Source organism: Podarcis erhardii (assembly GCF_964252035.2).
Source record: "Podarcis erhardii genome assembly, chromosome: 6".
In the NCBI taxonomy this organism is placed as follows: domain Eukaryota; kingdom Metazoa; phylum Chordata; class Lepidosauria; order Squamata; family Lacertidae; genus Podarcis; species Podarcis erhardii.
Window position 1 is genome coordinate 16,278,489 of NC_138510.1, and position 24,989 is coordinate 16,303,477.

At 44.0% G+C, this 24,989-nt stretch overlaps 1 protein-coding gene across 3 annotated transcripts in view; it reads left to right on the top strand.

The window, feature by feature from the left end:
- The first annotated feature begins 210 nt into the window (after window positions 1-210).
- The window catches only part of LOC309344847, a 92,172-nt gene continuing 67,393 nt past the window's right edge, over window positions 211-24,989 (top strand). For all 3 annotated transcript variants that reach the window (XM_081867674.1, XM_081867676.1, XM_081867675.1), the window contains exon 1: window positions 211-541. In XM_081867674.1, coding sequence (XP_081723800.1) covers window positions 506-541 — 36 coding nt within the window. In that variant the 5' untranslated portion in view covers window positions 211-505. The remainder of the gene's footprint in view (window positions 542-24,989) is intronic.

Sequence of the window (24,989 nt, forward strand, 5' to 3'; positions counted from 1 at the left end):
CGGGCCCCCTCAGGCCCCATGGAGTCGGTGCCTATGTTTGCACCCTGGCAGTGCATATGCTAAAGATGTTAGTGCTCCTAGACCTGTACCTGTGCTTGGAGAACTGAGCAACCCCATAGATTACAGCTCTCCCTATTCAAATGTTGCTCCAGCAACCAACAGACACTGCTTTCAAATAAACCTGGGTGTATTACTAGGTTATGTCTCTGATATATCCACTAAAAGGAAGTAACGAAAAGGGAAACCAGAAATAAAGCAAACAAGCTTTGTCCTCCCCTCCCTTCAGAGGTAATTACCAGAAACCGCCTGGGTAACTTCCCTTTCTCATTGAGATATGAGCACATACGAGGAAGAAATGGTCAATTAATTAATAATTGTTCTGGTCGAGAACTTCTGAGAAGCAGAGTGGGAAAAGGGAAAAGCTGTATTGTGGAAAAGCAAGTGTTCTTCATAAATAAACAACAGAATGGACTCTTGTGGGAAACTGCTGAAATAAGGAGAAGCGATGGAGAACGCAAAAGCTCTAGATGTCGTTCCACAGGTAAAGGAATACATTCTTTCTCCCTTTAGCTGCCAGTGGCATTTGCTAGGCACAACTAATATGAGCCTGCTTGCAAGCAACTTGTAAACAGCATTGTCTGGGATTTTGTTATATGGAAGCCCCACACTCATGGGATGTTACAGATTGTCTAACATAGGAAGAGGAGTCCATCAATTAGGAATTAAGACTGCAATCCTGTGCACCTCACTTACAGGCTGCTGGGGGATAAGAAGTATCAGTTTGAGTTAGCTCCTTACAGAGCGATCATACAGACTTCTTAATGCAGTATACTTCACAGGATCCACTTTTGTCCCATTGTCAAGATTAAGCAAGCTTAAGTGATTTGGAGATAGCAACCTAAGAGCCTAGATAATCATTAAGTAACTGTTAGGGACCAAAGTAGATGTGATGGGCACATGTGCATTTATTCCTCACTGCTCACTGTTGCTTTGTATTTTCTCTGCCTTGCTTCAGTACAGTGGTACCTCGGTTTAAGAACAGTCCGGTTTAAGAACGCTTTGGTTTACAAACTTCACAAAACTGGAAATAGTGTCTTGGGAGATAGATATAAGATATATGTTCAAAAATACAGTAAAGGTTCACTATCTATGCTAGCATTCTATTGATGTTGGAGAGAGACTGAGTTGAGAAATAAGACCAAGGGTCTTATATGAGAATGTATTAGATAAAATGTAAAGAAATATACAATAATAAGAGTACATTCATTTGTAAAAAAGGAATATACAACGGGATAGAGAGGAAGTCCAAAGTGTTGGTACATATATGATTTTGGAATAGTTTTTTGTCCTTGTTTTTTCCCTTTCCCCCTTTTCTTTTCTTTTAGTATATAAACTTTGTATATATGTTGAAAATTATAGTATAAGAAGTCTTGTTGTGTAATATGATAATGTTTACCGATGTAACATAAGAACTTTAATATTTTTTTTTTTTTAAAAAAGGGAAATAGTGTCTTCGTTTGAGAACTTTACCTTGGTCTAAGAATGGAATCCGAACGGTGGAAGGGCACTGGTGGTGGGAGGCCTCATTAGGGAAAGCGCGCCTCGGTTTAAGAATGGTTTTGGTTTAAGAAAGGACTTCCGGAACAGATTAAGTTCATAAACCAAGGTCACTGTACTCATTAAATCATAGAATTGTAGAGTTGGAAGGGATCCCAAAGATCCCTTGTCAGATTTAGGGCAGTGCAGGCAGTTTCCCCCGCATATGGCACAAAACTGAGGGGGCGCAAAGTTGAGAAGATCCATAATTGAGAAGTTCCTTCTGGGGCGTCAAATTTTGGCCTCAAACAGGATGCTGCACTAACAAAGATTGCCAAAGTCTGCCCCGACCAAGGATCATGGAGTCCAATCCCATAGCTAAAGAATCCCTGACAGATGGTCATCTAACTTCTGTTTAAAGACCTCCAGTTGAGAGTCCACCACCTTCCAAGGTAGTCCAGCTCCACTGTAGAACAGCTCTGACTGTCAGAAAGTTCTTCCTAATGTTTAGTTGGATTCTCTGACTAAAGTGAGCTGAGCTGGGGTGGGAGTGGGGAGGTTACAATGCTTGGAGCACTCACATTTAGTGAGAGACACTTTTATCATAGACATTGGTTGGGAGAAAAGAGAGAGGGGAGATGATAAATGTACCTTTCCCTGTCCATCTGTTTTTTAACACAAAAAATCTTTAATGATATATATGATATATGATATATGATATAATATATAATATATAATACACACACACACACACACACACACACACACACACATATATATATATAATGTTTGGATCAATGGACCTGCATCTTCCATTACATGTTTAAAAATGAAAGATACACTTTCTGCGGAACAGATACAGATATATGGAAATGGCTGGATCCTCACATCTAATTTGGCCCTAAGAACACCATTAGTGCCTTCATCTTCCAGTGTGCAGATCCAGGAGTGCAACAGCTGTAAGATCATCAGCAATCTTTGGTACTTTGGTACTACTACAACTAATCCAGAATGCGGCAGCTAGACTGGTGACTGGGGGCGGCCGCTGAGACCACATAACACTGGTCTTGAAAGACCTACATTGGCTCCCAGTACGTTTCCGAGCACAATTCAAAGTGTTGGTGTTGACCTTGAAAGCCCTAAACGGCCTCATTCCTGTATACCTGAAGGAGTGTCTTCACCCCCATCGTTCTGCCCGGATGCTGAGGTTCAGCGCCAAGGCCTTTTGGTGGTTCCCTCATTGCGAGAAGCAAAGCTACAGGCAACCAGGCAGAGGGCCTTCTCGGTAGTGGCCCCTGCCCTGTGGAACGCCCTCCCATCAGATGTCAAAGAGATAAACAACTAACTGACTTTCAGAAGACATCTGAAGGCAACCCTGTTCAGGGAAGTTTTTGATGTGTGATATCTTAGTGTATTTTTGGTCTTTGTTGGAAGCCGCCCAGAGTGGCTGGGGAAACCCAGCCAGATGGGCGGTGTACAAATTATTATTATTATTATTATTATTATTATTATTATTATTATTATTACTTAGGGTCTTAGTAGGGAGAGCATCTGATTTGAATACGGAAGGTGCTATGTTAGTTTCCACCATATCAGACTAAGGCTACAAGAAGCCTCTGTCTGAAGCCCAGGTGAGCCGATTCTGGTCAATGTAGACCCATGTTTGAAATGGACCAAGTTCTGCTTGCACAATGGGACTTTCCCCACTCCCCACCCCACACATGTGCAGCACCCTCCCACAGAGCAGCTGTAGGGGGGCATGTGAGGGGAAGAATATTTCCTTGTGCAAAGAGCTGATGCAAAGTTTCCCTCAGGGCTACTTGAAATACGATCCCTAATGCAGATTACTATTATCTGATTAATTGTGGCAGCGGGCCCATGATTTCATTAACCACGGATTAAAAATTAGAGCTTTAAAATTGGTTTTTAATCAGAAATGCTTCCCCACGAGATAGTATTTCATGTTGGAGTCAGTGTCACTAAAACAGAATGTTTGCTGGCGGAGTACTCCAAACCCTCTTTGCGCAGGGCTGGTTCTGGTTGTTGGGCTGCTGCCTTAGGTGATGCATTTTAAATGGTTTTCCAATTAACTAGTAAGATTGGGTTTTGTACTCTGTTATTTATTTATCTTATTTATTACACACACACACACACACACACACACACACACACACACATGTTTGATGGTTAGAAAACTTCTAAGTGGGTAACATCATATTGGTATGATGGAAAACAAATTTGTGCAGATCAGCTGATTGGATTAGAAAATGCACTAATTCAAGATACCACAGCTAATAATCTGTGTTGCAATGCAAACATTTAAATTTTCTATTTTGTGCCGCCTTTCCAATTGTCATTCTGCAGTTCCCTTATCCACCAAAGCAAATGTCCCACACTGTCTTGATCCCCATGTACTTTCTAACTAGCTGAAATCAGGGATGGTGGATTTTCCCAGATTATACAGTAGTAGATTAATCAAGCTTTCAGCTGCCAATGTGTACACTGGCTGCTTAAATCCTATTGGTGCCAACAGTGCTCCCCCCAAAAAAATATATTTAGGGGTACTCTCATTTTCCTACTCATATGGAAATACTTCCCCTCAACTTAGATTCACAAAACGTTTAGGGGTATGTGTACCCCTGCATCCCCCTAGAAAAAAAGCACTGGGTGCCGATAGCTTTTAACCAGCTTAATTTAAACCAGGGTTGCAGTTTAACTTTTATTTATTTATTTTACAGAGTACTCATGTCTCTGAATTGTCCCACCTTTTTTTCTTCTTTGCTGGATGGTGGAGAGCTGGTGAATCTCTGCTTCATGCTAGTTCATGGTCCTGTCCTGTTAGCCAAGGCTACCTTTTTGCTAACAGTCTGTGATTTATTTTTTAATTTATTTTTGCATTACTGGCTTACCCACTTTGTAAACCGCAGCATCCTTAACTTCTTATCTGCCATGATTTATCTTGAAAAATGTACACTCGTTTTAGTTGCGAAGAGAAATATTAATTGGTGGGGCTGGGAAATAGGGGTACTCCGGTTTATGCTTTGATTCTATTTTGCTCCCGGTGTTCTACCGTCATAGTAAATTGAAAAGGGGGGAAAAAAATATAGAAGATGGTCTTTTCTTGTAACAATGAGTGGTAACTGGGCACATCGCTCCAAAGATCCTGGATTGCTTGGTGGTCACTCTGCCACGGCCAACAGTGATATAAAGCAATCATATATTGCACCAGCAGCAAAGTCAACAGCCAAACAATATCCATGGAAGCAAATATTATTAGAGGAACATGGACAGCATATCTACCATTGACCGACCACTGTTGAGCCTGCACAGAAGGCACCAATCAACGTTAACAGTGATACCTGATTGACCCATGGTAAACCAGATGTAAACTGGCTTCTTCATGTGAATCTGGAGTGGTGAGCATCCATTTAAGTTCACTACAAGACCTCCCTACTAACTGAGCTTTTCTGGAAGGTCTTATTTAACAATTTCTCCAGCCCCTGAACAAAATTACATTGAAATGTAACATTTATGAAAAAAAGAGAGTCTGTGAATCGAGCTGCGAAAGATCTCTTTGGAGTCCATGAATATACATACCAAGAGATATAGATTAATTTTGCCTTATTTAAATGCAATCGATCACTTGCTGTATATATACAGTGAAAAATCAACCCCTAACAACCTTGCCAAGGACCGGTGGGGGGAAATCAATTGCATAGGAGAGGTGGCCTTTAACTAAAAGTCTAACAAAATTGATAAGAAGCCTGGGGAATATGGTGCTGCAAAGTGGTTGATTAAAACTAAGTGAACTATAAAGGGAGGAGGAAGAGGTCATTTGGCTTACAGCCCTGATACCAAGAGCTGCAGTCTTCTCAGCATTCGCAAGATACAGAGCACTAGGGTTAAGGGAAGAGATCTACAAATGAGGCCACGAAATATCCAAATAATCTGTGCATAACCAGGCAATCTGTTGTGATTGTGCGGATGGAAGCTTTGTCTGTGACGAGCATTGTAGGGGCACCCACAAAAGCAACCATCACCACAACAGTGAGGCCAAAGCTAGGCATGCTGGGAGATGTGTGGCTGATGCTGAAAGCACTGGACTCCCTCCCAGAGTAATGTCCGCTGCAGGCTTTCCCAACCTTGTGCCCTCCAGTACTTTTGGATTTACAGTCTCAGGTAGGGTGGTGAATAATCAAGGATTATGGGAGTTGTAGCCCTAAACATCTGAAGGCCAGTAGCTTGGTGGAAGGCTGGTCTAGCATTACAAAATGAGCAATATCACTGTGTGGTAATCAGGGAGGGATGGATATGTCAATTTTTGGTTTCTTGCAGTTTCTGCATGGCTTTGCAATATTTCTTTTAAAGTCCTCATGAAAACTTGTAAGCATCATAGTGCAAATTTCTCCAAATGCACACATTTTGGTTTGTCATTTTGCTTGCTACACATTTTTTTTTGCATGCAATTTCCTGTAATATAATGGCATTCTTATGTGTTACTTTCACGAATGTATGCATTTTTATATTTCCCCCCTCCAATATGAACATTGTTGTACGCATTATTTGGTTGGAGAACTGTGTCATAATATTTGGAGCAGCACGAAATTTTGCAAGATAGCTGTGTTTCAGTTTGCATATTGTCCTAGCATTTGGTAGGTTTGCATTAAAATCCAAACTAAACCAGATTTCTCCTGCATCCCAAGCTGCAAACTTTAGGATAAAGTGGAGACATTTCTTTTCCGATACATAATTTTCCAAGAAAATGGCAGGGGGCTATTTTGGGGTTGTATCGCTGACAGAAAAGCCCCCATGTGACAAGTAGATCATTCAACGCATAATCCCCTCTGATGAAAGTGCTTCTGTGTTGATGCAATTTTGGCAGACCGCTGGTTAAAAGCCATTTAGATAATTGTGGCTCCAAAGTTGGTTTGAAGCATTACACCTATTTCCAGAAAGTCTGCCCATGTTTGATTTAACTGCTGGAGATATAATCCTAAATACGCTTGGAAGTACATTCCACTGACATAATGGGCGTGACTTGCATTTCACATGGAGGCTTTCAATTTATTAAACCCCTTGAGGGAGCTGGTGCTGACGCCAAACGGACTTATTAACTCAGAGAAGCAGCCAAGGCTGGACTGCGCTAAAGAGTCAGGTCTGGTGTGCTATAACAGGATGCTGGCAAAGCAGAGACCGCAGCTGACTGTGGCAGCGGAGCCTACATTGGGGAGAGTGTTGTAAATGAATGATGGCTCAGAGTATAAACTGGGGAGTCCAAATTTCACTACAGTCATGGACTTGTTAGCTTTTTTAAAAAGCCACTTTTAATTTTTATAAATTTATTTATTTGGTTTTTCAAATTAGAATTTTACAATCACATATCCAACATAGAAAGTAAAAACAAGATTCCAAAGAATCTCCTGGACTTCCCTCCTCCTTTGTGGGTCCTATTATTTATCGTTTCCTCCTGCATCTTTTATAATAACCCAAATCTTGTACATCTTCATTATATCCAAAATCCACCATTAAACTACAAGTGTTATTCCAATCATACTAACAATTTCAACCGTTTACAATGGTTTTTAAGGTAAATTATAATTTCCCCCAATTCCTTATTAAAGTTTTGGTCTTCCTGGTTTCTGATTCTTCCAGTCATTTTTGCCATTTCAGGATAATCCATCAACTTAATCTGCCATTCTTCTCTGGTCGGGACTTTGTCGTCTTTCCATCTCTGGGCCAATAACATCCACACAGCTGTGGTCACATATATAAATAGTATTTTCTGCTCCATTGGGATTTCAGGACCTAGAATTCCTAAACAAAAGGCTTCAGGGTTTTCTTTTGTTCTTTTTTTTTTTTTTTTTACAAAAAGTTATTTTAAACATTTCTCCCTCGATTCATTATATATCATTTCCCAAAATTCTTTTACTACCTTACATGTCTACTACATATGATAGAAGGTGCCACTTTTGCCTTCCCCCCTTACATTGCAATAATACTGACCAGCCTTATAGCATTAGAATGATGAAATAATGTATATGCAATGCATTGAAGGTCTTTATCCAACTCTAGTTATCTTTTGTGGTACCTAGCTAGCAGCTCCAGATAGTGACAGAAGAACACAAGAGTCGTGTTGGATCAAATCAGTGCTTCTTCTTCTCCAACCAGATGTTTCTGGGAAGCCTATAAATAGGACACAAAGGCAGCAGATCTTTGCTGTTCTTGGTCCCAGCAGTTGGTATTCAGTGCCATGCAGAATCTGAATGTGCAGGTTGAATTTGTGACCAGTAGCCATGGATGGGCTAGTAGTTGGTATTAAGAAACTCAGTTCAACTGGAGCTCTGCTCATGTTCTCAAATCATGTCTTTACTTTGGCTCGGCTCTGAGCAATGAGCATGGCACCATTGAAGGGAACCATGTGATAGTTCAAGCTAAGTAAACTCCCATCCAGAGAAGCTCTAGTGGTTCCTACAAAATAGCCTATCCATAATAGTTGGGGAATTCCCTGGGGAATTTTCCCACCATAAACTAGTGTGCATGGTTGATGAGATGAACTTTAGAAGTTTATGGTCCATGTCATGTGGGAGTAGGTAGCCTGTGTGAATTACATCCATTATCCATTTTGCTATTTTCACTTCCAGTATTAGTGCTTCAAGCTGATAAAGCAGTTTCATATGCAGACGTTTTGAAGATCTCAGGCCACAGGGAGGTTAGGCTGGCCTCAACCAGAGCCAGGGCTTTTTCGGCTGTGGCTCCAGTCTGGTGGAACGCTCTGTCATAAGAGACTAGGGCCCCGCGGGACTTGACATCTTTCCGCAGGGCCTGCAAGACAGAGCTGTTCCACCAAGCCTTTGGCCAGGGCACAGCCTGACCCCCTCCTTTTGCAATCCTCACATAACTCTAACTCAATGGTTGCCATTAATTTAATTTGAAGTGATTTTATAATGAAATGATTTTAGAATGTTGTATTATTTTACTGTTGTTAGCCGGTCTGAGCCCGGTTTAGGCTGGGGAGGGTGGGATATAATTATTATTATTATTATTATTATTATTATTATTATTATTATTATTATTATTTAGGTTGATCCTTGCTGCTTCCTGCTTATAAGAGATATAAGCAAGGCAATGTTGGTGTTTCTAAACTAAAAATGTGCATTGCAACTAGGTCCGCAGAGTTCAGTCATCTCCAGAAAAGATACCCAGACCGATATTTCATTGAAAGGATCTGTAAGATAATGGTTCACATGTGCACATGCACTAATAGTGAGGATAACAACATCCTCCAAGATGTCTGCAAGAGACACATCCATTAAGTTCTGTAGGGACTGGATATGAATGACAATGCACATCTGCATCCATATGCATGTGAATGCACAGATATCACTTGCTAGAGTACACAGAAAGCTGTCTTAAACAGAGTCAGACCATTGCTCCATCTAGCTCAGTATTCTCCACACTGACAGTCTGGCAATGGCTTTCCAGGGATTCAGACAGCGGTCTCCCAACCTTACCTGGAGATGACAGGGATTGAACCTGGAACCTTCTGCATTTAAAGCTGGTGCTCTACCACTGAGCTACAACCCTTCTGATTGTTGGAAGTGAAACAACAGTGCTTGCAGTAAGTTACATGAACCAGTAGGGGACCTATAGAAAAGGCAATCTAGGGAAGGGTTACCAGACGTCCCCATTTCCTGGGGACAGTCCTTGGATTTGCAAATAAGTCCCTGGACATATTCCATCCCTGGAATGTCCCCAGATTTCATCTAATGTCCCCGGAAAATGCAGCAGCGGCAGTCTCAGCAGCCCGGAGCAGTTGTCTCTGGCTGGCTTCAGGAGCTGCTCGGAAGTCCCCATCTAGGGTGGATCTAAACACAGGAAAAACAGCTCTAAATAAGTCAGAAATTAGATCGTTTTAACAAAAGAAAAATATGTTGTTGTTGTTGTTTAGTCGTTTAGTTGTGTCCGACTCTTCGTGACCCCATGGACCAGAGCACGCCAGGCACTCCTGTCTTCTACTGCCTCCCACAGTTTGGTCAGGCTCATGTTTGTAACTTCGAGAACACTGTCCAACCGTCTCGTCCTCTGTCATCCCCTTCTCCTTGTGCCCTCCATCTTTCCCAACATCAAGGTCTTTTCCAGGGAGTCTTCTCTTCTCATGAGGTGGCCAAAGTATTGGAGTCTCAGCTTCACAATCTGTCCTTCCAGTGAACACTCAGGGCTGATTTCCTTCAGAATGGATAGGTTTGATCTTCTTGCAGTCCATGGGACTCTCATGAGTCTCCTCCAGCACCATAATTCAAAAGTATCAATTCTTTGGCGATCAGCCTTCTTTATGGTCCAGCTTTCACTTCCATACATCACTACTGGGAAAACCATAGCTTTTACTATATGGACCTTTGTTGGCAAGGTGATGTCTCTACTTTTTAAGATGCTGTCTAGGTTTGTCACTGCTTTTCTCCCAAGGAGCAGGCGTCTTTTAATTTCATGACTGCTGTCACTATCTGCAATATATATATATATATATATATATATGCTTTCGTAGATTTTCACGGGTACAGGAATGCAGGTTTTGGTGTCCTCGGGTGTCTTCCCGTGTAAAAGTTGGGGTGTCTAGGCGACGTTTCGACGAGGTCTCACTCGTCATCTTCAGGCTGGTGCTTTCGGCTTCTTGTTACTGGAACAGAGCAGGATCTCAGTGTTTGAGTTCCTATAAATACTGTAGAGGGGGTGTGGTGTATAGCCTCCAATGTTCTGGGCAGAGAGGAAGTTCCCAGGCTAGTGTGCCTTTTCTTCTTTTGTTCCTTAATTACTTGAGAGATATCTTGAGTGATTTCTTGAGTGATATCCTGAGTACCACTTAGGTGGGTCATTAGGTGTGGATTAGTTGTTAAAGTCTTTGTGTCTTGACCTCTTGAACTTTGTGAAGAGTTTTCCTGAGAAGATGGCTGTACTGTACTTAGTTGTGCTCTGGCTTGGCTTCGTGTATAGGGGCGAGCTGTGGTTTTGTGGCTTGTGTCAGCCAGATCTGTGTAGGGATTGCAGGGGGGTGCAGCATCCGGAGGTGCCACCATGGATTGGCTACTGGATGGTGTCTGTAATTCATCTGTGGAGAGGGTCTGGGTTTGGGTCTGGTGTGGTTGATTGGTGTTGGCGTTCTGTGTGCCTCTGGATCTGGTGTCAGTTTTTGTGGGGAGGGCTAATTTCCAGATGTCTGGCAAGCGGGATGTGTCGTCACGCTTGTTCATGTTGTGAGGGTGTTTCTCTATCTCGATGGCTTCCATGATTATTCTCTTGTGGTGATGTTCCGTGTTAAAGAGCAATTTGGAATCTGCAAAATTAATTTCGTGTCCTGTTTCTTTCATGTGTTGGAAACACATGTTTCTTTCATGTGTTTCTTTCATGTGTCTTTTCCAACACATGAAAGAAACAGGACACGAAATTAATTTTGCAGATTCCAAATTGCTCTTTAACACGGAACATCACCACAAGAGAATAATCATGGAAGCCATCGAGATAGAGAAACACCCTCACAACATGAACAAGCGTGACGACACATCCCGCTTGCCAGACATCTGGAAATTAGCCCTCCCCACAAAAACTGACACCAGATCCAGAGGCACACAGAACGCCAACACCAATCAACCACACCAGACCCAAACCCAGACCCTCTCCACAGATGAATTACAGACACCATCCAGTAGCCAATCCATGGTGGCACCTCCGGATGCTGCACCCCCCTGCAATCCCTACACAGATCTGGCTGACACAAGCCACAAAACCACAGCTCGCCCCTATACACGAAGCCAAGCCAGAGCACAACTAAGTACAGTACAGCCATCTTCTCAGGAAAACTCTTCACAAAGTTCAAGAGGTCAAGACACAAAGACTTTAACAACTAATCCACACCTAATGACCCACCTAAGTGGTACTCAGGATATCACTCAAGAAATCACTCAAGATATCTCTCAAGTAATTAAGGAACAAAAGAAGAAAAGGCACACTAGCCTGGGAACTTCCTCTCTGCCCAGAACATTGGAGGCTATACACCACACCCCCTCTACAGTATTTATAGGAACTCAAACACTGAGATCCTGCTCTGTTCCAGTAACAAGAAGCCGAAAGCACCAGCCTGAAGATGACGAGTGAGACCTCGTCGAAACGTCGCCTAGACACCCCAACTTTTACACGGGAAGACACCCGAGGACACCAAAACCTGCATATATATATATATATATATATATATATATATATATATATGGAAAACTTCATTTAAAATTTCCTGCTCTCTGGTGCCATCTGGTGTTGCATGTTTATAGTGCATCCAATTATAGTTCATCCAATTCGCCGTTTCTTTACTAATGAGCCGAGTAGCTATTCTTTCCTTGCTGATTCTTTCCTAACTTCTTACACATTGTTTTCTCTTTACTTCTTTCCTGCTTCTTCTTCAGCCTGTGAATGTTGAGCCATCCTTTTATTAACCTCATCACTCCACGATGGCCATAGTTAAGCCTGTACTCAGAATGGCTTTGTTTGCCAGGAGTATTAAACCTTCTTTATTCTTTCAACCTGCAGTCTCCCCAGACTATTTATTTCTGCACTCCACTGCAATCTATATCTCTTTACCAAACTCCGAATGTGGCAACAAGGTCGAAATTGGACAAGATGTCTAATGAGACAAGCATTTAATACCCCTCGAAAATGACTCGGCTAAACTCAAGCGCTGGGCTGGCTGTTAAATCCATCCCTGTCTCTTTACTCACAATTCTACAATGCTCATAAGCCAGATGGACTGCGAATCTTGGTTAGGTGTCACAAGACCTTTTGCAACAGGGTCATCCCATGAGTGGAGTTATGATGCCAATCTAGTCGGCAGCTGCACTTCGTCAAAACATTTGGCAGCTAAAGTGCTCGGCCAAACGGAGCAAGAAATAATGATCAAACATCTCCAAGGAAATTGCTTGCCAGTAGTGTCAGAAAGGCAAGCAGCGAGTAGCAGCAAACAGGGTGTTGTGAGTGTGTCAGGGCTGTGTTCCAGCAGATGTGATACACCTTCTGGTTTTATTACGCCTGACTAGATTATCCCAAGCCTTTATCAACTAAGAAAAGAGAGGGGAGACCTGCAGGTCCTTTGTCATTATTACTTTGCTCATAGAGCCAGATCGGATGTAGTGTTGACTGACTGCTTAAGAATTCAAAGAGGACACGGCGGGATGGCAAAACCCCTCCCCTCCCTTTAGGAGTGCAAATTTCCCCGACTGCTTTAGCCATGCTTAAACATTGCACACTTCCAGACTGTCCTTGCTTCATGGGTGGGATTCATGCCCAGATTTGGGGTGCACAATTAGTGCGGATCTGGCACTCTGGGGCTACAAACCTGCTTCCAAGAAAAGAAAGGGAAAATGGACTTTTGCAGTAAGGAAAGTGAGGCAGAAAGTGTCCTGCAGAGTGTGGGACGGCCAGTGCTTGATGTGACATGCCTTAGGCTTTCCCGTCTAACAAATCAGAATGACTGTGCCATAAGCAACTAACTTAATACAACCTTTTTGAAAACTTTGCACAAGCAAATCAGAAGGAGTGCTCCATAAACAGGTTGCCTGGAAGCACCCGTTATGTTGACAGTGTCATTGACTACTGTTAAGGCTAATAAAGCACATTCAGCACACCTTTGAGTATTAGATACTGGGAAGAATCACAGGTTCTTGAATGTGCTAGGCTGGTTGCTGTTGGATCTTTTCCAAAGGTTTGCCCAGTTCAGGTGATGGAATACAGGGAGTCAACTGCCAGGGATTATTTAGCTTTCATTCTCCATTGCAGGGAGTTCATTTTGGCTCCTTTGAACTTTACAATTCTATGATTCAATGAACTATGAATGAAATATTGGAGGGAGCTTCGTTTGGTGAATGCTCAGTAATTTCAAGGAGATCCTTCCTCAATCTCTTGTGATAAGTAGATGCTGAACTGCTAATCTGAACATTCAGTTTGATCAGTGAGCAATAGCTGATTTTGTAGAGATGGCTGGATGTCAGGCATAGAAAATAACATTTTTTTCTCTCAACTCTGGCATTATACCAGGACTGGCTCCGGCTTTGGGTGATTCTTGGACCTAGACAGGCTTTAAAGTGGTCTCAGGGTGAGAATAAACATTGGGTGCCCTGCCCAATTCCAAACACACTAATCTCTGTTGTCAACTGTGCTTTGTTGTCAGATTGGGATCTGGAAAATGCAGTTACAAAGAATACTGCAAACACCGGTTGCTCAAAATTAGGGTTGTCATATTTCTGGACAGAAAAAGTTGTTGAGCTTTTTTTTTAGTTTTCCCCAAAGTTGTTGAGCTTTTTCTGCTGCTTGGTTAAATGGGTGTTGGGAGTGGTATGGCATTCTGACAACTTAAGAAACAATACAACGAATTGCCTTAGTTAAGAAGCTGAGCAGGGTTTCATAAGTGATGAGACTGTACAACAGGAGTCATGCACAGATAGGTTTGGAAAATCTAGAACAGGAAGGATCACCAAGAACAGAAATTGAAGCTCTTTTGGCCTGTAAACTGCAGTTAGTGCAAAATGCTGCAGCACAATTGTTTGTTTGTTTATTACATTTATAATATCCTTTACCTTCCAAAGAGCTCAAGGTGGTGTACATGGTTCTCTCAGGGGTGGAGGAATGGGGGTGGGGGTGGTCCGCCTCAGGTGTCACCACTGAGGGGGGTGACAAAATGGCGGGCGGCACTCACTGTGGGTCCTGCAGTGTACCTTAGCCACATGTTTCTCTTGGGAGTGACGTGGTAGCTTGGGTGCCCGCAGGCCCTGCGCTGCCCCAAACAGTCCGCCTGCCACCTCCCCCTCAGCTATAGGGCGGCTGAATGGGAGGAGGCAGGCAGATTCCTCAGAGTCCCTGTGGAGTGTCCTGCCCCAGCTCGCCCCACCCCACAGGTGGCTGGCTCCGCCGCTGGGCACAGGGCATGTGCACCACCCCAGATGCCCGATAGGCTTCCTCCACTGCTGAGTTCTCCTCCTTCCCATTTCATCCTCACAGCAACCCTATGAGGTAGGTTAGGCTAAGAGATGGTGACTGGCCCAAGGTCACCCAGTGAGCTTCATGGCTGAGTGGGCATTTGAACCCTGGTCTCCCAGGTCATAGTCCGACACTCTAACCAGTATGCCACACTGACATTTGTGCTCAAATATATTCACTGCCTGCCAGTGAACTACTGGGCTGAGTTCAAGCTGCTATCATTGATATATAAAACAGCCTGGGACCAGTTTCTTTATAGATTATGTTAGCCATATACAGTGGTACCTCGGATTAAGTACTTAATTCGTTCTGGAGGTCCGTTCTTAACCTGAAACTGTTCTTAACCTGATGCACCACTTTAGCTAATGGGGCCTCCCGCTGCCGCCGCGCCACCGGAACACGATTTCTGTTCTCATCCTAAACAAATTTCTTAACCCAAGGTACTATTTCTGGGTTAGTGGAGTCTATAACCTGAAGCGTATGCAAGCTGAAGCGTATGTAACCTGAGGTACCACTGTATGCTGATTTGAACACTTCAACAAGACTATTGAAAAGGTGATCTCCAGTTGATCATCTTGCAGTGGATAAACTGTGAGTGGCCAAATGAAAACTGGATTGCTGAGACCTAGTTAGGCTGGATCTTGTTCTTTTTCTTTTAAGTAACACAGGTCCTCCGACAATTGCCCAAGTAAGCTATACATTTACATCTCCTTTATTTCCTCCAAGGAGTTAAAGATGTTGTATGTGGTTCTCCTTCTCCCTATTTTATTCTCGCAACAACCCTGTGAAGTAGTTTAGGCTGAGAGACAGTGAGTGGCCCAAGGTCACCCAGTGAGTTTCATGGTTGGGTGGGGATTTTAATCATGGTCTCCCATCACTCTAGTCCATCACTCTAACCACCATGTTAAGTTGAAGGAAGGTCAGCACAATGCTTCCCTGTGACTTCCTGATTTTGGGTCTGAAACTTCTGTTGAACTTGAGTGAACTTCTAAGCAGCCCCTATGTCCCTCCAGGAGTCCAAGTCTCACAGCCTCGGCCAACACAGCCAACAGTCAGGGAACATGGGAGCTGTAGTCCAATAACATCCAGAGAACTGTAATTTCGCATACAGTAACTGTTTTAGTGCTTAACAGACTGGTTCTTTTCCACTGAACAAGGCAGGTCAAGTATACAGACCTGTGAGCTAAGAGTGCACCAGACTGTCTCTAAAAATAATTAGGTGCCACTGTTTAACAACCTGATAATCATTGTTTCAACACAAGGCTAATTGGATTATCATGTTAATAAGCAATATGATAATACAGTTCTTATTACTTTGGATAATTTTAATCACTCATTAAAAGGCACAGGGCATTATTACCTAGGTAATGAACAGATGCAGTGATATGTCAACAGCTTTCTATATTATTTTATGCATAGTTCATTAAGTAATAAACATTTGAAACTGCACAGGGGAACTCTGTGATGGCTCAAGGAGCCAGCAGCAGAAGGTTTGGCAGTTTGCAAACAATTACGGAACGCCGCTTTCTGCCTCGGAGATGGGGTTAAAATTTACAGAAAATGAAAACAAAAATAAAAATACGTAAGGGGTGTTATAGAGGTATCGTGGCTGTTCCATCAAAATCAATGAAGTTTGTGGTCTGCTGGCAAGAAAGAAAAAGATAGTAATCGAGTGTTAGGAAGCCGGTCATGCTGACCAGTCAATATTTTGTTAATTGAATGCTCAGTTGCCTGTTTATTATTTGATCACTAGCAAAATGCTCATTGTTATCATGGTCTGGATATATGTGGAGTTGTGGAGGCGATTATGGGGGCTACAATTTGTGCATTCTATGAACATCCACGGAATCTGTGCTGGTGGCTGCACCACCCAGTGTCAGAAAGTGTGAGTGAACGTCATGAGAGCCAGCGTGGTATAGTGGTTAAGAGCAGTGGACTCGTAATCTGGTGAACCGGGTTCACTTCCCCACTCCTCCACATGCAGCTGCTGGGTGACCTTGGGCCAGTCACACTTCTCTGAAGTCTCTCAGCCCGACTCACCTCACAGAGTGTTTGTTGTGGGGGAGGAAGGGGAATGAGAATGTTAGCTGCTTTGAGACTCCTTCGGGTAGTGATAAAGTGGGATATCAAATCCAAACTCCTCCTCCTCCTCTTGCAGTACTTAAAAGCAAGTGTTGATTCTGCCATCCCTAGGTTGCTACCTGCCAAACTCTGATCCACCTAACACAGAAATGGCCAACCAGCAACCGAGCATCGTGTTAATAATGTCTGATCTCCATTCATTTATATTTTGACTTTGTCTCACCTGCTGTGTTATGCCTGAAGCAATTTGCTCTGCAAGCACTTTTTCTGACGAGGGCTTGCTCGTGGCACACTGCAGTTTGGATTGGGTAGCTCCGTCTGCTGAAGGGTGAGCAGTACATAGCTCAGTGGCAGAATGTGTGCTTTGATCCCTGGCACCTTCAGTTTTAAAGGACCAGGTAGCTCTGGAGAGGTGCTGTAGGTACACAAAGTACTGAACTGGATGGTAAAAGGTAAAGAAGGTAAAGGACACTTGGTTGGTTAAATCCAGTCAAAGGGGACTATAGGGTTGTGACGCTTGCTTTCAGGCCAAGGGAGCCAGCATTTGTCCACAAACAGTTTTCCGGGTCAAGTGGCCAGCATGACTAAACCACTACTGGCACACAGAGGACCGTGACGAGTGCATGGAAAAGGTGTTTGCCTTTCCGCCGCAGTGGTACCTATTTATCTACTTGCACTGGCATGCTTTTGAACTGCTAGGTTGGCAGGAGCTGGGACAGAGCAACGGGAACTCACCCCATCACGGGGATTCAAACCACCGACCTTCCAACCAGCAAGCTCAAGGGGCTCAGCGGTTTAGACCACAGCACCACATGCATCCCTTGAACTGGATGGACAGATAGTTGGATGCATTTTTCAGCAGTTTCCTACACCTTGCAGCAAGGAGTCCAACTGGGTTGTATTTTGTCATTTTTAACATGATCCTGGAAAAGGGCAAAAGAAAGATGGAGGCAATTTACAAGCCACCACATTCTCCTTTGCAACCCTCCTCCCCATCCTTCTGTCTGCCTGTGGGGAGATTGTTTTTAAATAGATCACCTATATATAAATCGTGCAGCGCAAACTAGCATTGTCTTGGGAGCTTGTGCATGAAAATGCAATTTTTCAAAGAGCCCCCCCTTTTTTTGGAAAGGGGAGTGCACATTGCTCCCTATTGCCCAGGCTATATTTCATGCCATGTTCAAATGGGATGTGGGTCCGTGTGGAATGAGAGTGGGGGGAACCTCAGCATATTTCTCATGATGGGTCACTTTGCTGCAAAGGGCTTTTCCAATGGGCCTTGTTCTTTGCTACTTTATCATGCCAGCAATGCTGAGGCAGCGTAAAAGCCAGCCATGCCCTGTCAGCTCTGATGAAGTATTCTGTAGCTCCAATTGTAACAAAACTGTTTCCATACTTCTTCCTCCTTGTTGTTACTGTGGCAAAGCACACTGTCCCTTGCACCCCATTCTGACAGCACAGAGAATGTGCACTGGTATAATAAATGGCGATCTGCGAGGGAAAATCTTACTGAAGCTTTGCTTGGGGGTGGAGATGGGGAACCCATGGTCATATCTTAGTACGGTATTCAGGTCTAAGACTTAATTCATATGCAGAGAATGCTGCAATGTGGGTTACTGAATGAGCTGCTTGTTGATCTCATGGTGTTGATTCATGCTGTTGAAGGTGGTTGCTGCTGGCTGGCAGATTCTCCATGGCAGGAGACAGACTGCAGTGTGCAAACCAAAGGTGATAGGATAGAAGCACCATTGTCCACGGAGAAGCATCAGTGTTCATGGAGTGAATCTTTATTTCATATTTACAGGCTTTGCAGGCTTTTTGGGTAGCACTTCAAAAACCTGCCAGAACCGTTTGAGAAATGGAAATACAATGAATGCACAAAGTGAAGGGTGCATCACCTTAAAACTCTCCTAAATGTGGTGCCCCCAGCCTGGGTTCCTTGCTGCCATCCTTGCGTGAGATGCATGTCTCTATATGTAGGCAAACGACTCCTCCATGCACAGGGGGAGGAAAATAAAATAAAACCTTTCTGGGACTGAAAAGTGGCAAGAGAAGTTAGAGCCAGAAGTTAGAGTGAAATGCAGAGGGAGGGGAAGACATTAGGGCAAACCCAAAATGATGGTAAAAGGGAGTTCAGATGGCCAAGAAGCGGATGAGGAGCAAAGCGCCTCGTGAACAACATGCTCCAAACAGGATTGGAAGTAGACTTTTGAGGCACCACCTTCAGGTGACCTGAATGTGCAGTGCTTCCTTGCTAGTTTTCTATATGCAGGGAGTTGTTGTTGTTTTTGCTGTAAGCAGGTGTATATGTAATATGCAATGGGCTCTTGCTGCCCTTGGGGTTTGGGAAGGAGGCGTGGCAGGGTCCTAGAGCCCTCCCATCTGCTCCCCAATGCCCAATAAGCACTTGTCCAGCTTGGGGATGGAGGAAGGAAGACTCCAGTACCCTGTCAGAACCCTCACACCTCCTTCCTGAAGCCGAGCAAGTGCTTACTGGGATTTCAGAAGGTGCCCTCCTTGGCTGCAGCCTGGTGCGCCTACATAGCTTTGTTGTTGTTTAGTCGTTTAGTTGTGACCCCATGGACCAGAGCACGCCAGGCACTCCTGTTTTCCACTGCAGCTTGGTCAAACTCATGCTGGTAGCTTCGAGAACACTGTCCAACCATCTCGTCCTCTGTTGTCCCCTTCTCCTTGTGCCCTCCATCTTTCCCAACATCAGGGTCTTTTCCAGGGAGACTTCTCTTCTCATGAGGTGGTCAAAGTATTGGAGTCTCAGCTTCAGGATCTGTCCTTCCAGTGAGCACTCAGGGCTGATTTCCTTAAGAATGGAGAGGTTTGATCTTCTTGCAGTCCATGGGACTCTCAAGAGTCTCCTCCAGCACCATAATTCAAAAGCATCAATTCTTCGGCGATCAGCCTTCTTTATGGTCCAGCTCTCACTACATAGCTTACACCACCTAAATCCAGCTCTGCTGTAAGGGGCTACTCAGCGATGCAGTTTCCCAGGCCTGCTGGCTGCACCTGGAAGCTTATGTCAGCTGCCTGGACCCCAGTGCCCTAGCAGAGCCCCCCAGTTCTGATGTGTGCCTTGAGCCCCTTACAGTGTGCAGGCTCCATTTAAATTTCCCACAATGCCTTGGAATGACACTGTGCTAAGCACTCTGAGCAATGTGGGAAATTAAGATGGCAGCCACCAGCCATTGGGGCCACCATCACTTGCAGCTAAGTCTGGCGGGGGGTGTCCCTCCACATAAGAGGGAGTGCTGATCCCCAGGTCCTTTGCCCCAATGCCCACTCAGATATGGAGCCAGCTTTGCCACCTCCCACCTGGATTATGAAATAGAAGAGCAGACCTTGGAGGGCTTTTAATTTTGGAGGGCTCACTGTGGGCTTTTGCCACAATGGGAACCGGCAACTTCTGGAGCAAGGACCACACATATTGGTCTATTGTTGATGCTCTCCCGTTCCATTAAAAAACCATTCGCATGTGTTTGCCTCTTATTTCAGTGACATGTTAGGATGTGCTTTGAATATTAAAAAAGGGTAAAATAAACTTTGCACATTTAATTCCTCACTCAGCTGACACGCTGATCAAATCTACAATGCAATTTCAGTGATAGCTTTGTAATCCAAATGGTTTTAATGGACTAAACTGGCTTGATGATCGCTGAACGGAAGATATTGTTATATCTACATGAGTCACACATTTGGCATGAATATTTTACATTTTATAGTCTTGGGATATGAAAAGCAACATTTATTAACATTTCTGGCACTGTTTATATACATGTCTGCTGGCTTCATCTGCTTGCTTAAAAAGCTGGTTGATATTAATGGCGTTTGTTTGCCAGACAATTCCACATTTCTTCTCTTCTCATTGTCTGCAGTCTGTTGGCATCATTGTTTCTAGACTCATTACATCTACAGAGTTACAAAAGGACAGCAACAAAAGGCATTTGCTCATTTGCATCTAAAGTAGAACCTCCTTGATCCATGGCAGTATACCCTGATGTAGCAGATGCCAAGGACATACACTTCAGTTTTCCTGGTCTGCTTGTACGCTTCATGGAGGCAATCTGGCTAAGAAGCAAGTTGCGCAGTGGTACTGTCAGAGCAGAAATTCAGGGCAGAAGCCCAGGTCCACACTCAGCGGAATAAGCTGGAGACCCCCCCAAATGCAGCAAATAATTATCAAATGTGACACCTGATGACTGAGGAGGGGACAATCTGCATCCCTATCAGGACAAATTTAAACCTCTCATCCCAACTCAGTACTACATATTGTCGGAGCCCCGTAAGATCGAGCTGTAACGGCTACTCCTCCAGCCGTATCTTCGGAACCCATCCAGGCTCTCCTCCGACGGTGATTAACGACCTAAGTCTATACACATATACTGTATTTTTTGCTCCATAAGACACACTTTTTTCCTCCTAAAAAGTAAGGGGAAATGTGTGTGTGTCTTATGGAGCGAATGCACTGGATGGCAGAGGGATCCCTCGGCTGCTGCTGCAGCCATGAGCTGAGGGATGCCTCCACAGCCGGAGCCATGGCTCCCATCCATCTGGCTCTTGCTAGCTTTACAGCGAGGTGGGAGGAGGGATGGACGGGAGCCCCTTCCACCCCTCCTCCCAGCTTACTGTGAAGCCAGCAGAGCAAGAGCCACTGACAGGCTCTGCACAGCTCTTGCTTTAAAGCTCTGCTGGCTTTACAGCGAGGCGGGAGGAGGGATGGACGGGAGCCATGGTCCTCCTCCTGCCTTGCTGTAAAGCAAGCAAAGCACCTGTCCCAATGTCTCCTCCTCCTCTTCTTGCTCCGGCGTTGCCTCGCTTTACAGCGAGGAGGGATGGGCAAGGAAAGTGAGGGCTCCACAAAGCGGGACAGAAGCCATGTAAGCGGCTCTCGCTTTGCTTGCTTTAAAGCAAGAAAAGCGAAAGCCACTTACACGCTCTGTGAAGAATTTTTTCCCTTGTTTTACTCCTCTAAAAACTAGGTGCGTCTTATGGTCAGGTGTGTCTTATAGAGCGAAAAATATGGCCCTTTGATGGGGAGATGGGTAGTCATCCAGCTCCTTGGCTGGGGATTAGCCACCTCTGCTGTAATGGATATCAAAGAGTAGGAATGGACCCAGAGGTCATCTAGAGCTACCCCCACCATGCAGGAATCCCAACTAATTTTGTGGCCTTAGTGGTGATGTTGACTGTGGTGAAAAAGCCTGTGGCAGTGATTGGCTGAATTGCCTGATTCTCACAGTAGGTCAGGCATGGCAGAATAGAAGGAGATGCTAGAGAAAACACCAGGCCCCAGACCAAGGGACAAAGTGCCAAAGATTAGAGGGTTGTAAATAAGGCATGGAGAAACATGGACCACTTATAATATCTAACTCCTTGAAAGATTCTATCAACAGTGTCACCGAAAATGTTTACACATCACTTGGGAAGATAGGCAAACTAATGCCAATGTACTGGAAGAAGTAAAGATCACCAGTGTTGAAGCAATGATTCTTCAACATCAACTTCATTGGACTGATCATGTTGTGTGGATACCTGATTATTGTCTTCCAAAGCAAGTATTCCGAACTAAAAAAATGGAAAGCGTAATGTTGATGGTCAACAAGAGATTTAAAGACTCTCTCAAGGCAAATCTAAAAATATGTAGAATAAACATTGGCAACTGGGAAACATTGGCCTGCGAGCACTCCAGTTGGAGAACAGCCTCTATCAAAGGTCTCTTCAAAGACTTTGAAGATGCTCGAACTCAGGATGAAAGGGAGAAATGTGCTAAGAGGAAGGAACGCTTGGCAAACCCTCACCATGATCATCTCCTGCACAGAAACCTATGTCCCCACTGTGAAACGACGTGTGGATCCAGAACTGGCCTCCACAGTCACTTATGGACCCACTGTTAAAACTGTGCTTATGGAAGACAATCTTATTCAGCTACAAGTGATTGCCAAAGAAATGAGGCAGAGAGAGAAAGAGACACATCCTACTTTGCAAAGGTTAGCCCTCTTTTTGAAGGGTTGTGGGATTTGAGTCTGGTTTAAAGGTAAAGAACCTTAGACGGGAGAGCACCTTGAAGTAATATAATAATAATAATAATAATAATAATAATAATAATAATAATAATAATAATAATAATAATAAATAATTTATTTATATGCCACCCATCTGACTGGGTTACCCCAGCCACTCTGGGTCGCTTGCAACAAATTAAAACACAGGAAGACATCAAACATTAAAAATTTCCCTATACAAGGCTGTCTTCAGATGTCTTCGAAATCAACAGCTGGCCTACAGGCCATTGCCTTCTACACATGGGAGGTACTGCATTTCTATTTGAAGGACAGCAATTATTACTAAATTTGCACCTCTACATATAAATGAGCAAAGCTTATGGGAAAGTGTGCCTTGATTTCTCTCCCCCTCTTTTTGTCTTTTTCATTTTGGTGAGGTGTATGACGCCATCCTAACAGAAATAAGTATTTGTAAGGAAAAGTAGGAGAAAGAATGGGCAGGGATGGGAAATGCAAGCGGCTGGGAGCTGCAGAAGTGACAGATTGTACTGCAACATGGAAGATGCTTTAAATCACCTGTCAGTTAATGAGGTTTGAGTGTGAGTCAGCCAGCCTCTGTTCCAGGGGTTGAGCTAGAAGACCTTCAGGTGCCTCCCGGCGCTACAGTTCAAGGCTTGCTAGATTGAAAACAAGTTGCCACCGAGTTCAGTTCGCGGCCCTGTGTCTGGTTCATTACATCTGGTTTCACCAGTCACATTTTGTTAGACTTCTGAACAATCATCTGTCTTTGTGACATTTCACTGGAAGAAACCTGTTATCCATTGAAGAACGGGGCGGTTGGGGGAGGAAAAGAAATGTTCTCAGCACAACAGAGAGGAGAGCGGAGAAGAAAAACACACCATCTAGCTGCTAAATGAAAAATGTCAGGACGTACTTCTTCCTTTCAAGTACTTGTTTTCAAGTTTTAAAAAGAAATACTGAATTAATTTATTGCTGTCAGAAAGATCAGTTAAATCAGAAGTCTTCAGGCAAATAATTCCGAGAAATCTCGCCGACAGAAGTGTCATTTCCTTCTTTTATTTTGTTAAAAACACACACACACACACACACCAAAACACTCTCTTATCCCTCCAACATCTGCTTACAGATGTGCACGGAGGTTGTGAACAAAACGCGACATTTTTTAAGAGAACTCCCCCCCCCCGCATTGTTTTCCTTTCCTCTGTCTCTGGGGAATGCCTCCAACAGCAGTAAGCAAACTTCATAACTAATCTTTCAAGGGGGGGTGGGTCTACAAAGGGGGGGGGGAGACTTGTTTCCTTCCCGAAAATGCTTTGTCTTCATACATTATGAAGAGAATTAAGAAGGCCATTCCATGTTGCAGTCACACTGCAGGGAAGCAGAACCGTTTCAATTAAACGTACGTATGAGGATCTCTGACTAAGAGAAAAAGGATATCAGTTGCTGGGAAACAAAGTTGGGCAGTGTGCCACTTCACTCAGGTCCCGTTTCATAGAATCATAGAACTGGAAAGGACCCTGGCAATCATCTAGTCCAAATGAACTGCTTGCGGGCTTCTCCTGAGCATCTGATTAGCCACTGTGAGGACATGAAGTTGGGGTAGATGGGCCTTTGGCTCAGTTCAGAGAGCCAGTGTGGTGTAGTGGTTAGGAGCGGTAGTCTCGTAATCTGGTGAACCGGGTTTGATTCCCCGCTCCTCCACATGCAGCTGCTGGGTGACCTTGGGCTAGTCATACTTCTCTGAAGTCTCTCAGCCCCACTCACCTCACAAAGTGTTTGTTGTGGGGGAGGAAGGGAAAGGAGAATGTTAGCCGCTTTGAGACTCCTTAGGGTAGTGATAAAGTGGGATATCAAATCCAAACTCTTCTTCTTCTCTTCTTCATCAGGGACTTCATCTGTTCTCATCTGCTTTACACCAGAGCTAGCTCACCATTCTCCACTCCGACTTGCTGTGGATCCCGGGTAGAAGTGTAGGTGGGTTCCCACAAGACAAGACACAGTGATAACAGCAAGAACAAACAGAACCGGACAACAGGGGCAAAGCCACCTCTTATATAAATTCCTTAAGGCCTCGGACACTCCCACTCCCAATGTGATTGGCTCTCCAAACTTCCAAGCTGCGAATCATAAGTCAGAGTCCCAAATCCTGAAATGTTCTGTGATTGGATATCATGTATCAAATCAGAACACAGGGCTCAGAATCCTTAGTCCAGACTCAAGCTTAGGCAAACACAGACCACTGAATATATAACACACCCCATCACTTTTTGCACTCTAAGCATGGGCTCCGATCCCTCCCCAGGGAGGAGAATATAAGGAAGTGGC